At 38.4% G+C, this 16,094-nt stretch overlaps 1 protein-coding gene across 34 annotated transcripts in view; it reads left to right on the forward strand.

Moving 5' to 3' along the window:
* LOC103477041 (neurexin-1a) overlaps positions 1-16,094 on the forward strand; it is a 264,906-nt gene that overhangs the window by 236,189 nt on the left and 12,623 nt on the right. For 24 of the 34 annotated variants that reach the window (XM_008429894.3, XM_008429900.3, XM_081616365.1 and 21 more), the window contains one exon: positions 13,255-13,342. In XM_008429894.3, coding sequence (XP_008428116.1) covers positions 13,255-13,342 — 88 coding nt within the window. The remainder of the gene's footprint in view (positions 1-13,254; positions 13,343-16,094) is intronic. The other 10 variants (XM_008429897.3, XM_081616361.1, XM_008429906.3 and 7 more) reach the window with 1 other exon arrangement.

Consider the following 16,094-nt stretch of genomic DNA (forward strand, 5'->3'; position numbering starts at 1 on the left):
TGAGGTGGTGATGCTTCAGACCGAGTCATGGCTTTGTGCCCACCTACAGCTGACAGATGGTAGAAAGGAGGTAACCCTTTTGCCCTGCAGTGGACCCAGGTCTGTGGCGTTCACTTGCAGCGACAGCCCATATCCATCATCTAAGATTCACCGGGGGCCATTATGGAAGCTGCCCTTCAACATTGTGCTTGCCATGTATAGTCCATGAAACATATTGCTTTTAATACAACTTAGCAGCATTGAAGACATGCACACTTAGTTTTATGCACATTAGTCGGTGAGAAAACTGTATTTTATCATTTTCCAGTTTCTTCGGTCAAAAAAAGAAGAGGAACACTGCTAGCCTTACAGCATTTTTATGAACCACCTTGTAATCTCTCAGGAATTTTCAGCTAAGATTCATGGAAACAGAGCACAGTTCAACTATTAAACATGAGATCCAACACCTGCAAGATTCAGCAATCTGCCAGTTTAAACATTAAATTCATGAATAGAAACTCTGTGCCAAGAGCTCATTGAGTTGTGTAGGTCACTCTCCATTTTTTGAATAATTTTTAGGTGCTAATAAGTCACACACTGTCTTATTAATTCCATGTTCCCTGTGCTTCTACCAAGGTATGAGCAAAACATAGTCCAGCATGGACAAAATAGAAGTGTTGAGGGGGGGGGATATGCAAACCTGCTGTACTTTTTGACAAAAAAAATTTAATTGCTTAATTTTAATTTCTAGAGAATATCCATTAGCATATATATTTATTTAGTTGCAAATAGCACATAACACAAACACTGTACGTACCAGCTCTCTCAATATGTTTATTACCAATGTCCACCTACACAGATCACGCACTGCGCATAGGACACCAAAAAAATCAGGCTTGTGAAAAATAATTGTGAGTATGTTAATCATAATGATTAAGAAATAAAAATGTGTAAAGCAGGTTAAGGATTTAAAAGTAATTTAAAACTAACATTTTTGCTTGAGGAAAAGATTGCTTTCTTCTGTGGCGCTCTCCCCAGTCTACCCTGTGTTGTCCCCCTGCTGTTACTTTGAGCAGCAGTGTTAAAGTCTGTTAGTCTAAAATAATATATAACTTCATGGGAAGAAGTTCTGCAGACCTTGGGGATTTTTTTGTTTTGTAGTTTTTGGCACTTGCTTTGGTGCATTTCTCATATCACTAATAACATTTGCTCAGCAGTGAGTGCATTTCTCAAAACAATAAGTAGAAACTGCAGAATGGATAACCTGCAAAAGCGTGTCACCACAAAACATTTGTGCTTAGGCCATTCAAATGGTAAGCTGCGGGTCTTTGATTAGGATGATATTCTGTGTCGAGAGAGAAGCTCTCTCAATGGCAGATATAATCATAAAAAGCTAAATTTATTGTAGAATACTGGAATAATACAAGGTAATATCAGGTTAAATGATGTTAGTTTGGCATACAGGTTGCCATGAATTAGTCATTGTGTTGGAGATGTTTAGTGAAAATTATGCTTATTATTGAAGTTTTTTGGGTTTTTTTTGCATTTTAGAGGATGTGCAGTTTAAGAAAAGAAAAACGTACTTTTTAAAAATCTGAGTTGAATTTGAGAGTTTATCTTTTATGTCTAACTCTCACCTAAACAGCTATACACCTGTTTCTTTTTATATAATTATCGTTGTCAAATTGTGAATAGAAACAAGAAAAACAATAAATTGCATGTATATTCAAAATGTAAAATGAAACAAAATTGGCTTTCTCTTGTTTACAGGATTTCACTCAAGTAATAACTTCTTTAGATGCTGGGTGTCTATTAAAGGAGTAGTAGCTATCACATGTCTTGATGTCCAAACAACCGGGGGTGACCTACTAACTAAGAAATCTGCAAATCCTTGGTCAGATATGTCCTTTCACATGCCTGCAGCGAGGGTTTCCATGGTAACCTACTGCATTTCACCTGATGGGTGGAGGTATTACCCACCACTACATCAATTCAGGTTCAGGTTTTAGGTCAGTTGTGCTACAGCATCAGGATACGGGATCTGGAGCAGACCTATTGCTTTATCAGTGCATAGAAGGAACTACCAGCAAAATGGATTCATGGAGGTCAGCTCTGTGCTGAGTCCAGGAAATGGTTATGCTGCCCAGAACTCCATCTCCAAGCGCATGGCGTTCATTGTTTCCTTAGTCAGTTTCCTGCATCCTCGGCAACTGACAGTGCAGCTTCTCGTCCATAAAATGCCCTAGATTATCTACCATGCATTATTGAAGGTTATCCCAATCTGTGTCATGTCACATTGAGCCAGAAATATAAATACATTTTGACTTGAAGTCATGAGTTCATGCATTACAAATGTACCAGAGGGATTGTTTGTAGTACAAAAAAAATCTTCTTTCGTTCAAAGTGAATACATTATACCTGGATTGTGCTTTCCTTTGTCTGGTTTTTCTTTTTGAATTTTCTTTGTCTGCGTTTGTCTTGAGTCAGTTCATCAGTCATTAGTTTATCACATTCACTCCCAGCCCTTGGTGAGTGACAAATCTTGACCTGAAGGACAGGAATCTGATTACAGAGACCCTCTTGCAGGCTGCAGGCAACCGGGTCTGCGGTTGTAGGGCAAAGCTGCTCTTCCTCTTCCCTCATGTCATGTTTTAGCAAACGCTACGCATGGGAATTAGGCCTGAGTACATTCATCTCAGCAATGATAGCATCTATATTAGGATGACAAATTTGTTCCTGTCACCGCATGAGGGACTGGGACTGCACGTCAAGGTGCAGGTAAAGTCTGGAAGACAGTGATTTGTGGCCAAGCTGGATATCTCTTCTTCTGCTTCTCTTTTTCCTCAAAAGACAGGACATCATGGTCATAATTGTCATCTATTTTTAGATTTTTTTTGACAAACAAGAAAATGAGTAACTGAGCAGTAATTTTTGACTGAAAATCACAAGTGTTTGTGTAGAAGAATTTTGATTAAAAAATTACCGTGACTACAAGGTGTTTTCTGGTAATTGTTATGCCTCCTTCATTCCCTCAGTTATCCTTAGCGAATGATATTCCTCCTGGGTAGTTCTGTGCTCTCAGGCCAGATTACAAGCAAAGAGAGCCACAGACACTCATAGAGCTCCAGATTCGATTTCAGATAGCAAAAATATCAGGGAATCCAAAGGGGGGAAAATGCTCCAATGGCGGCAGATTTCATTTATCCGAGATGTGTGAAAGCAAGGATAAGGAGGAGAGACAGAGTCGACCATGCAATACACTTTCTGTGGAGCTGCACAAGGAAGAAAGAGAAGAAACAAGAGAACTCGGGGGGGAAGCGTAGGAGGGAGATGGAAGCAGATAGTGTTTTATGAACATCATAGTCAGATTTTATCGTTTAAAGCGTCAAGCTAACAGAAGGCAACCAGCCTTCTCTTGTGTAAGCTGCTAGAAGCTGTACACTCGATGGCAGCTGCTCGGCATGCACTCTTACTGTGAGGTGACTGCAAGCACATGTCCATATTGTATGAAAATGATATCTACATCCACGGCAATAAATAATAGCCACAAGGCCTAATTGAGAATCAAAATATCAGCTGTTTGTCATATGGCGCACAGGATGCCTTGAGTTGTCTAAATCAGGCTCCAGTCACACATAAGTTCGCTGTGAGTCAGTGATGGACGTGGTGACAGAGTGACGCAGACAGTGACTGAGAAATGGACTTGGTGTTTCCTCCTACACAGGCAGACAACTATACGTACCGATTACTTTTGTGCGCCGAGACATATCGTGTCTAGAATTTTTTCATTAAGACCATGCAGATGACTGTTCCTGAAAAAGAAGCTGAAGTGAGTCCTGAGGGAGACTTAAGTAACAGCTACAAAGCAGTTCCTTGAAGCTGCCACATAAAAAGCTGCAGTCCTCACAAAAGCACTGTTCTCCAGTCCCAGAGAGGAAATATATTAAAAGTAGGTAGTCATATATTTTGAATCGGTTATGCGTGTAGTTCGTGTCCACTCCCTCCTTTGTTGCGTTGCACCTTTACATCTTATGTTTCTTTTTTTTAATGCAACCTTAAATCTAAACTGTTTTTTTTTTTCTTTTTTCTGAGTCTGTGAAGCAAGGCCAGGCAATGCTAGTGTCTGCTTAGTACAAATCATTCACAAAGTAACTCAAAATAGATGAACAAAGACAGACGATGCTCCATTAAAGAGAGGAAACTACAAGAATTTTCTTGAAATTTAAATGTGATGTGAAATTATGGAAATATTAGCATGAAATCTAAACCAAATATGTAGCTAATACTTGAAAGACATAATCTGATGATGTAATTTTCGACAATAAATATTCCATCTTAATTTAAAGAAGCTAAACGTTTCTGCATGCACTAATGTTTCCTCCTTTTGGTTAGCTCGGAGTGAACCTACCTCTTACGACCTTAGGGATATAAATGCCTCATACAAGATGGAAACTCTGGGATTCATTTATACCATTCAGTGTTTTGCAGACAACAAAATTTCAAATTGTGACTTTTCAAAAGCAATGTCAGTAATGTATGTCAGTGTAGCAATATGTGACATTCTGCGGTGTGATCCATTTTCCTAATGTTGTTCAGGGCTCTGTCAGCAGCAATAGATTTAAAAAATATATTTTTACGGAAACCGTTAGTTGTTTATGGTATAGTGAATTGATGTTTTAGAAAAGGGGTAGAGTATATGAGACTTTTTTTCTACAAACTACTCATTTTCATTCAAAACGTATGTTCATGTCAACAGGAAGAAAGAAAGGAAAGAAGAAAGGAAGGAAGGTCGAAATTCATTACATTATAATGAATAAACACTAAATAAATAGACATTATAATAAACTAATTTCTGAAACCTACCCTCTGTATTTGACTGGATGAAATTCTGACACTTATTTTAATGACACACTGATTCAGTGCAAAGGACTGTAGTGACACACAGTAAGTTAATGTATTCAGTTTTATAATTGGCCAGAAGTCTAAGGAATGAGTTGATCCTTCATGATTTTTTCCCACTTTTATTGTTTTCAAAGGAAAAACTCCCTTATTATATATTAAAATATTTTAACACCCTGTCGGGACATGTCAGCTGCATTTAAACTGTAACAAATATCTCAAGTGTTTTTTATGCCCATGTGCATAACTGTTTTAAAAGAGATTCGCCAATAAGACAGGAATCATTTTTCGTCATCCTTGCTTACTGCTCATTTCGATTCCAAGAGGACTTTTTGTGGGTTTCCTAAAAGTGGTTTACTTCTACACTGGCATGCTGTGACTTTACGAGGTGTGCGAAGCTGCCTCCCAGCATCTTGTTAGACTGTCTGGGGTGCAGCGACTTAAGCCCAAAGGAAGATGTATGGTGCGACAGAAACATGTGGCCACCAGGGGAGGAGATGGAGAACCTCAGACCACTGTTTTTTTTTTTAAATATATAATTAAAGTCATACTCACGAGTCCAAGGTTGACTTCTAGCAACAGCTGGTGTGTTTTTACATAAAGCAAAACCTTTTCTCCCTAGAGAACCTGCGTCTGATAACTGTGAAAGTGTGAACAGCTGGTAACCATGGACAGTTCTTCTTACGGCATAACAAAGCGGATAAAATCACATGCTAATTACTGAACACAAATTGCTTCTGTGAAATGTCAAAAATTTTAAAGGTAATTCATTTGGGGTTTGAGATCAGACTACAATTAAAATATCGCCTGTGTTTGGCAGATTTTTAACTCAGGATAATTAATCTGTAACGCATTAACTGTAATTATTATAATAAAAAGTTTCTTAAAAACAGAAAAACATATTTTTGTTTCCTTAATAGGTTTTGTTCAGACAGGAGTTCTTGGTCTGTGAATATTAAGGATTTTTATGGGGTGGTGTGATTTCTTGTGACAGTTTGGGACGCTAAACTGGGTCTGGAGGCCATTTGCAGAAATCAGATTCAATTCAGTAATTGAACTGAGAGAAAATATAAAATGAGTTCTTAGAATGCACACCTGCTTATTTGTATTACAGTTAATTTTTGTCTTGGTGTTAAAGTAATAGTGATGGGTCGATCAGAAAGCGTTTATGACCTGCTCTTAATATAAACAACGGATCATGGCCAAAAAATATAGATTTTGATCAGTACCTTCATATCATCAGCATTGGAATAGCAATAAATCCATTTAATTGCAAACTCCCCATCTTCTCTTTATGTTTGTACTTTAAATTGTGATTCATCTATAAAATTTGTAGGTCGACGTTAAAATGGAAGATTTTCTTCTTCATCTCCTTCAAAGAACAGCCTCTGTTTCTCCCGAGATTATTTCCTACACTTCAGCACTCGATTGTGAATAATTTTGACAATCTGTTGTGTCACCATGAAACCCTCCATCAGAGTCTTCTTTTTTCTCTCTCTCTCTCTCTCTCTATCTCTCTCTCTTTCTCTCTCTCTCTCTCTTCATCTTAAACAGAGCGCCAGGAGAATATGGATGTTTTGAACATAAGTACCCCATTATACGGTGTTTGTTGCACAACTCTCTGTGATATAGACAATGACATTTGATTGTCTTTCACCCTCGTCTGTTTCTGTGCTAGAGTATTATGCTGACAGCCTGTCAGGCCAGCAGTAGGAAGTGTGTGGGCGAAGGCCAGGCAATACACTGAGCTGAATTCGCAGCCTGAGAGGCCCACATGCCTTCATTATTCTGTTGGAATCTATTGAGCATCTGGGACTAAATTATTTATCAACATCGACCTAGTTCCAGGGTGCTAAGTTAGATACTTGGTTGTCATCAGGCGTTCTGATAAGAGCTGCTGCTGGTGTGTGAAATCTGCCATGGGTAAATAAAGAACATGTGTATGGATCATAAACTAGACACCGTTTCAGTTTCCTGAATGAAGGCTTGAATGCAGAGAGCCTTTAGATATGATGAGATCTAAACATAGCGTCTGGCTTCTTTCCATGTCGACCCACGAACCCTCATCTACCACCTCCTCCTACCTCTACACCGCTCTTTAATAATGTGTTACTGCAAGGCTGAGACTTAGGACAGATAACTCCTCCCAATTAGTCCACTGCCGCTGTGGTCAGATACGGACCCTCGCAGGCTGCTCTCAGTGTAAATAGGTGCCAACATGACAAATAGCGGCACACAGTCTGGGCAGCAGCAACACGTAGAGAATGTTGATTCCTCAGCTTTACAGACAAGCCAAGGCTGAGAACTTTACAGCTGTACAAATCTATACTTTTAAAAAAGCACATGAAAAGTAGATATGTAAACATACATGGTTTTTTTGTCTTTTCCCCAAGGACATTATGTAAGCAAAATATTTTCTTTCATTTTGTTTACCTGACATTTTACATTTTTGTTTGTCTAAATAGCAAACATTCATAGTGGAGATTTAACATTTAATTCTTTTTTTTTCAAATACATTTAATTGTAAGCATTTAAGGTCAACTGGAGAGAGAATTACACAATATGCACTTTTAAAAATGTAACCAATTCAAACTGAATTGAAATAACAGTCTTAATTATTGTTGACAATAGAATTAGTACCAATTTCTAAAGAAATTGTCAAAATTGTAATTGGTCATTTTTTATTTGTTTGTTCTTTTAGAAGGAAATGCCACTACACAAATACCCCTTTCTCATAAAAGTCTGACTATCATCTAAACTGCAGGTACATAAGCTACTTTTTTTTGGACAAAAATATAGATCAAATCTACACTAAATAAGCTAAAGATTGCAGATTTTTTTTTTTTTTTGTGAAACAAACTGCAATATTGTCACTGACCAGTAGTGTGCACCAGAAAGAGAGCCTTAAAAACATTGGCTTGCTTTGGAACAACAACAACAAAAAAAGAAGACCTACTAGGGGGAAAAAAACCCGAAAGGCAAAAGAAAACAGCAAGCATCCTCAGTGGAATACATTACCGGGACAGCAGAGGCATGCTTCAGATAAACCTTTCAGATGCCTTCAGTGTCCTCCTGACTTTCAGCTCGTCTCCAAAGAGACATGTTGTGTGCCAGGGAGCATTCATCAAATTAGACCGGAGAGAAAACAATGCGAAAACCCACGACTCTCCATGGAGACACACCGACAGGTTATCACAGAGAAGGTGTCTCTTGCTCTCGAGCACCGGGGCAGCAGCACACAGCTTCCTCCCTGAAGAGCAGCCTTTCTTTCTCTATCCCTCTGCAGGCCAGCATTAGCAGAGGAAAACATGCATCCAGGGCAGCCGTGTACAACTGTAGTGCATTATATTAAAGTCACCCGCTGCATATAGGAGCTATTAAGGAGTTGTGCTGGACACTGCAAGGCCGTTGAGTGTTACTAGGGAACAGATCAGTGTTTATAAAGTTGTAGATAAACCGGTGACTGCTGACCAAGCCTTAGCGAGCACATGCAGAGCACAGCTAAGCCTGGACATCTCATTATGGAGGACCATTATCAATTCTCACAGATCGAAAACCAGCATGACAGTACTACAGAAAGCACTGGGGAACCTTTGGCTGAGTCAGGTAGGAAATTCCTGGTCGGCATCTTTTTTGATGGTTCAATCACTGCATGAGCCAAGGCCAGTCGATACCTTTACCTTTCCGCAACATTTAATCAAATTGACTTTATTAAATTAAATAATCTGAAATTACAGTATACACACAACATTATGGTTTACTTTCTGTGAAGGAAGCAGGAAGGCATTACTTTTTTCTTCCACTTCTCTGACTGTCTCCCCAGGTTCCCTCAGAGGAGTGAGGTCTCTGCTGCTCTGCAGAGCTAGATAAATGAGCTGTGCTGTAGGTTCACCATGGCTTCAGCACTTTACAGCTAGATTAATGATGCTTTGCAAACCTTGAGTCTTTGCTTTTAGCATTTTCGAAGTGCCTTCATAAAATGAACCACGGGTATATCTTGTTCATGAACGTATCTGTTGTGGCATATTTCTTGTGGGAATGATTCTATGAAATCAATCAACTGGATTCTTCTACCCAGTATTTCTGAAAATGGTAAACACTGAAGAAGAAGTGTGACGGATAACCTTTATGGGCAGATAAAGGTTATCTTTTCCTTTTCAATTATAGCCAGGGTTGTAACTCATCAGAGTTGTACTGATTTGCTTATGCTACAAGCAGAAATATTTATAAAACGTGAGGACAAAGCAGCTTGGATTGCAACTAAGATTTGCTGAAGAGTGATGATGTTGCACTTAGAATAACAAGCTCTTGCTTCAGTGCATAACACACTGCTCAGTCAATGTAGTAATAGGAAGTCAGTAGCTCCAACTTGTGTTCTTCAAGTATGGACATATAGTGCTTTATCTACTAACTGAGAGAAAGTCAAGAATGCTGCATGGGAGAAGTAGCTTGAAGACCTAAAATACCCGCTCCCTACCAAAGACTTTAAAAACTGTGCTGAAGATTGACCCTTTGTGCAAAAAAAATAAAATAAAAAATAAAAAAAATGGTTCAAAACACTCAAATTCTTGCAGCATTCAAACATAAATTGCATTTTCTTTATCCGGTTTTGAACTGCAGTGTTACTCTGAGGCGCACCAATATGCAACTGTACTCCCATCTGTCACCAAACAACTGGGTCACCAAAACATCCTACTTTAAATTAGCAAGCCATGCATTGACTTTACAATCCACCTACAGTTAAAAGAATAACCTTGCATTTGCAAACACACTCCCTCACTTGATTCAGTCAAAGACATACTGACATGGGACACAAAATTAGCAAAACAGAAAGAAATCAACATTTAGTTTCCCTTTGGGAATCAGCACATGAATGCATGAATGTGAATGTAATGTCAATCATTTTGGGGTTCTTTGGAAGGATACAAGTACAGGCCATTTATCAATAATAAAGTATTTTTGAGTGCTTTCGATACCCACGCTGCCATACTTTGTTATATATCCGAAGAAGTGTAGAAGCATATACTAAATTGCACATCTAGGTTTGAGGGTGCGCATCTAGGCTATTTTTTTATTTTTTATTTTTTTAATAAAAGTGTTTTACAATTACTTATATACAGTCATAAACAATTGAAATACCGAAAGTAACTTACTTATGTTTTACACTTTAAAATTTTGAAATATTTCTCGGCCATAAACATGATGATAATTGGCCTTTAAGTGGCTGTATTGTTTTCTGTTGTTTTTATCAAAACTGATGGTACATCAGAATGATCATGAGAATATCTATAGTTGTTTATTTTCTTTGGAAAACAATAAAAAAAAATGTTGTGTGTCTCAACCCAACCTATCCGTCAGTTTTCATTATGGTGGCTAAATTGCATGGTAAGCCTCACACATGGACCACATTGAATTGTCACGGGTGAAAAAGAATCCAGGCATTGGAAGACGCCATGAATTGGTAATGTTATTGGATTTCAACCAGGTCATGGCCACATAAAATGTTGACCTACACAGTTTTCCAGGTTGGTAAACAGGCTAGTAACACAAATGTATTATGTTTGTTCAAAGACACACATCTACAACACACGGATTGAATTTAACTTAGATTAAATAGAGCATAGTCTTCCCAAGTTTTTAACTGGGAACATGACATTATTTAAGTGTCCATCATCAGGAAAAAAAGTGTCCATGTTTTGTCAATAAAGGCATAGAAAAAACTGAGTTCACCTTTGCTCCTCTCTTTTAGGTTCAAGAAGAAAATGTTCATTTAGGTGCTGCTAATTAGAGCACCTCATTATTGTGACCATCTCCATAAAAGCAAAAGTCTTAGAAGTGTGATAGGGTTAGGGGTTAATACCATGCTAGTAAGAAAATTCATCAAAAAGAACCTTATAAAAGTCACTGTTACTAGCATTCAATCTGGGAGGGCGATTTTCCCAAAAAATTGAAGGCCACAGTTTTACGATGAAACAAATCTCACAAAAAAATATATATAAATAAATAAAAAGGCAGTCAAGAAAAGCCAGAAACGTTGCAAAAAGAAAATAACACATGAAGGTCCATCTAAAACAGTCGTAACCATGTTAAATGGCAAAGTTCAAGAACGGACAATTAGAGAGAGACTGAACAAAAGTCTTTGGAAAGGTTACTGGGAGAACTTTACTTCACTTGAATAAGAATATGGCAGCCTGACTTTTGCAAAAATGCATTAAAATGCGAAACGGGACATGTAGAACAATGATGTCACCATGTCTGGTGAAATCCAAATATTGATCTATCAGCACAAACATTTTGCACCAACTGTCAAGCATTGGGTTGTGAGTTAGATAATGATCCCCAAACACAGCGGCCAGTGTACAACATGATGGCTGGAAAAGAAAGGGGGAAAAAAACTCTGGTTGTTGTAACGGCCCAGACAAAGTCTGGCTGTCAACCTGGTTATAAAATGTGATGGCAGTACATTGAAACTGCCGTGAATAAATAAATTCCTCCACAATTAAATGAACGACTGATTATACAAAAAAAAAAGGCTTCAAGTGACATTATCGTTTAGTTTTCCAAATGTATTTATTTTAATTTGCTTCTTTAATTTTTTTTTTACGTCTTGATACTCTTAATATTTTTATATTTTTATCCTATTTACTGTACAGGTTTTTTTTTCTTTTGTGCATTATTTTTTTCTTGTAAAAGAGAAATATCCATGTTTTACATTTATAGCTATAAAGTGGAGTATTAGGTCTCTTTCTGACCTGTAAGAGGGAATTAAAACATAAGTATAAACACCTCCTCTTAGGTTATCCTTTGGGGAGTCATCCTATATATAATACACCCACATCACACTGTTTCCTCTTCTACACCTCTACAATAAATCTGAAGGATGGAGTTTAAGGTCTGTGAGAGGGAGAATGAGAGTGGTAAGGTGGGACAACTAGGGAGGCAGTATTGATTCCTTGATTCCCGTACCTCTGCCAGAGAGTGTAGTGTGTCGAGATCTCCTGCCAGGAAAAACAAATCACGAGGCAGAAGTGATGGATGTGGCACTCCGGGATCCGGTGGTTTCGCCATCTGGATGGCCGATGCTGTATATCAGCCTCATGCACAGCAAATTAAATTTACATTTGGACGGCTTCCCCAGGCCTCACGCTTTGCAGATGCAACTGAAACGGCCCTCCGCCGCAGCACCCTTAATGGGCTTGATCTATCATTTCCAGGACTATTATGTAAAGATGATGTTGGCCCGTGTTCAGAAAGTCAGAATGATGTTACCGTCACAGCAAAATCAGATTAAGAGTAGCCAAATGGATGTTCGGCAAAATGACATCACCTTTCATTATCTTAAGACGAGTCAATGCTAATCCAACTAGCAGATGTTTTGATGCACATTTAAACATTAGTGACATAACGGCACAAATGCAATAAAAGCCAGCGTCCATCTTTATTTAGGGCCCTGATGCCCTCTTTACCAGTTTTTTTTTTTTTTTTTTTTTTTTTTCCCTTTTTATTCACCACAAAATTGCAAACAATGGGCACAGCTTTATTGCTGCAGCTCATTCTACTTAGCAGCACTTCATATCCAAAAGTCTAACCTGGCCTTGAGGAGGCTGCCATGCTTAAATGAAATGACCTTTAACGCAGAGCTGATCAAATGGCCTGAGGCAAGACTATAAAAAACATTGCAGTATAATGTTTTACAGTGTGCTTTTTTCTGGTCGGTTGTTTGCCCTTTCCCATTCTCTAAGACGGCACATTCTGTCATCTTTGGTATGTGTATAGTCTGAAATGGATTTAATAAAAGAGCATGTGCATTAGGAGAACATAGATTTCTTTTTTGTATGCTTATTTTGTAAAAGATGGAAGATAATATTGATTTGAATTTCTATTTCTCTGTCTTTTGTTTTCTGTTTTTTTAGGGATGTTTTTTTTTTTTTACATTCAATGCCCAATTGTCCTCTAAATGCCAAAGGCGCATTTGACGGCTCCTTCCAATCCCTCGGCATTGTAAATATTTGCAAAGCCACACAGGCTACTGAAACACAAATTGAGCATGTGGGTTGACAATTATGTTGTGAACCTGAGCCTTCACTGTTCCTCAATAATCTGATCCCATTTCTGTAAAGAAGCTGTAGCCTGGAAAACGCCGCAGCAGCTGCTACTGTGCCAAGGCAGCGTGTGGTCGTGTTGACAGATAAATCCAGCAGCCAAATAGTGTAGCTGTCTGGATTCACATGCCATCTGCCCGCACTCTCCTTAACCTAAGCCTCCAGAAATGCCACTTTTGGTCATTTCGAGTGGGAATCATCTCACCTTGTTGATACGGCTAAAGAAATCCATGCCCTCACCTCTGTGCCTATGTACCTCTTTCTCTCTTTTCAGACAACTGATGACTTGATGGTGGCTTCAGCGGAGTGTCCAAGTGATGATGAAGACATTGATCCCTGTGAGCCGAGCTCAGGTGGGTTAGGTTAGTCATCTCTTTTTTATTCTACTTCTCTTTGGGTGTGTCAGTGTGTCTTTGTGTGTCATACATCACCAGAGGTATAGGTCATTACACACCAACAGATACAGTCAAACTGTGCAGATTGGAGCTGTGAGTAAGATTTCAGGTCTACAGTTATCTTTTTTCTGGACACTGCTGACTTTTCTGTACCTATTTTAACTTGATCTCAAACTACAGAGTACAGAAATGTGACTTAGGAATCACTTATTCTATTTTTTCGATAGTATTTATGGTGTTTTTAAATGAAATAAGCTTGACTTGAAAGTGCTGTCAGCTACAGCAACTATATTTGGATTGTTTAAATACAGCAACTATATTTTGCATTGATTAAATTGACGGTACTTTCCTTTACCTCTTTTTGAATTTAATGAAAACCTAGATAAGAAAATGGAAAGGTAAACGGACAGACTGCAAACTAGAGTTAAATAGTATTCTAAATAGCTAAATTGCTCAATATCTAAAAATTTCTGAAGCAAGTTGACCTGACAACTTGAGCTTCCCACAGTGGACACAGCTTCAAAGGATGCTCATCAAAACAATTGTGTTATTTTGGAGGTTTACATCACTTCACGTTCATATCACGATGTCACTGGACTAGAAACTCAGATTATCTCGAGGACCAGCTAATCTGAATTCATGCTAAACATGTTTATTGACTGAAAGTCAGTCAATAAATACACCAAAGTTTTCATGAATCTAAATCTGTTTAATGAAAAATCATCTCATTTCACTACTCTGAATATTTTACTTTGATCTATAGACGAGCAAATGCAGTTCAGATTCCAGACAAATAGAACCTTTATGATTTGTGCAGAAAATGTCTATTTAGCATCCATAGTCAGTGGTTTAATTCTAGCCATTACAAATCATTCACATCTTGTGTGCCTCTACGTCACCGTTTCCGTTTTCCAGGTGGTTTTCAAATCGCCGTCACAGAAACAATTCAAACGTTATGGGAATGTCTTTGTTGTGCTAGTAATGCGGTGTTGTCTAGCCGCCTGGCGAGAATTATTCATCATTCGACTCTGTCAACATAATGTGGCACCGCAAAAACTTCTCAAATAAAGATACAGAGTGTTAAGTTTGAACAACACGCTGTCAGAGATCCGCTGTTTGTCAAGACTGAGAAGTATCGTGGTGTTTTAATAATCTGGTCCTTGTGTCACAATATCTTGTCAAATCCATAGTGTTCATGTAATACTGCAAACAAAGGCTTCCTTTATGGCAAGACATTGAAGGGCTGCTTGTCATTTGCCTTGTGTTCAGAAATGTATTAATTTAGATATAAGGACTGGGGCTATCTTTTTTGTTCGTCAGCTTTCATGTTTGTCAGTCTTCAGTTCACCCAGCGGCTTTGCTAAACAAAAGTGTTGCATGAGCAACAAAAATTACACAATGTTCTGTCTGGTTGCTGTCCCTACAAGCAGATGTTGTTACTGTGTTTTAATTGTTCACCTGCAGTATTTGTTTACAGCAGCTCAGGGCATTTGTTAATATGCATAGAGGGGAGTTCCCATGGAGACGGGGGGAAAACAATTGTAATTATGAAACCTATGTGACTTCAAAATGTTACATAGAAAATGGATAAGCCCAGAGAGGACTGTATGATTTTTAGAGATGTGCACAGTGTCCCCACTGTTGTTAATTAAATTCTACAGCGGGCAGTGCAGGTTTATCCTGTTGTTTCTCATATGCTGTTGTTCACTGCGGCTGCATGCAACTCCCCTCGGATATGATGATTGAGGTGCATGTCAGTTGTTTTGTTCTTATAACACGAACACACTTAGTCGGTCTAAAGATTTGTGTTTAAAGAGCCCAGATGAATTCAAAATAAAAAAAGGCACTTATTGCTTCCCCAAAGAGTTTCAAAAATACAGCCTCACTGACAATTTGTGATTGTAAATCTGTTCCCCGCATTGCTTGCAAAACTTTTAATCTCTTTCTCTTGCCACACATGGAGGGCAATTAGGTCTAACCCTAGCATCTGTCTATGAAAACAGGGATTTTCAAATGCATTCAGAAGTGATGAGAAGCACTGAGAACAATTACGTCCGAACTCAAGGCTCCCTGCTCCATTTAAATGTGTTATTGATCAGTATGTGGTTGTAAAACCTCCACTAAATTAATGCCTGCCCCACAGCAAATGATATCTCCTTTCTAGTCTGAATGTCTTCCTATTCTTCTGGCTTTCCATTTGAAATATTAACTGTACTCTTTTTTCCTCTAATTCAGATTTTTCATTTTTGATTTATAGAGAGCATCACAATAAGTATTCCAACGGGCATTTGTTACCTTAGACAAATATTATACCTAGAAGAGTACAAGTTCACACAAGCAGCATGCATTATCTTTTTTTTTTTGACAAGGGCATCTGCCAAAACATCCGTTGCAAACAATGTGAAGCTTTGGGACGCGTCCTCCCCATGCTGTGCATTCTTCTCCTTTTGTGATCGCTGAGGGGGATTTGACACCAGAGCTGTGGGCTCCCAGGGTGGCAGCTGTCTAACACTGTATCCTGATTAATATCTACATTCAGAGAGGTTCACATGCTCTGCCAAGCACTCGCCTCGTCTCAGTCAGGCTTGCTGCTTACAAAATCTAAAGATATTGTTGCTGATAAAAGTACAACTTGCTCATATTACTGTTTTAAGCCGCTTACTTTAATAATGCCAAGGATGTAAGGTTGTTCATGCTATATACCTGAGAGTTTTTTTCT

This window comes from Poecilia reticulata, chromosome 15 (genome assembly GCF_904066995.2).
Source record: "Poecilia reticulata chromosome 15, P_reticulata-male-v2, whole genome shotgun sequence".
NCBI lineage: Eukaryota > Metazoa > Chordata > Actinopteri > Cyprinodontiformes > Poeciliidae > Poecilia > Poecilia reticulata.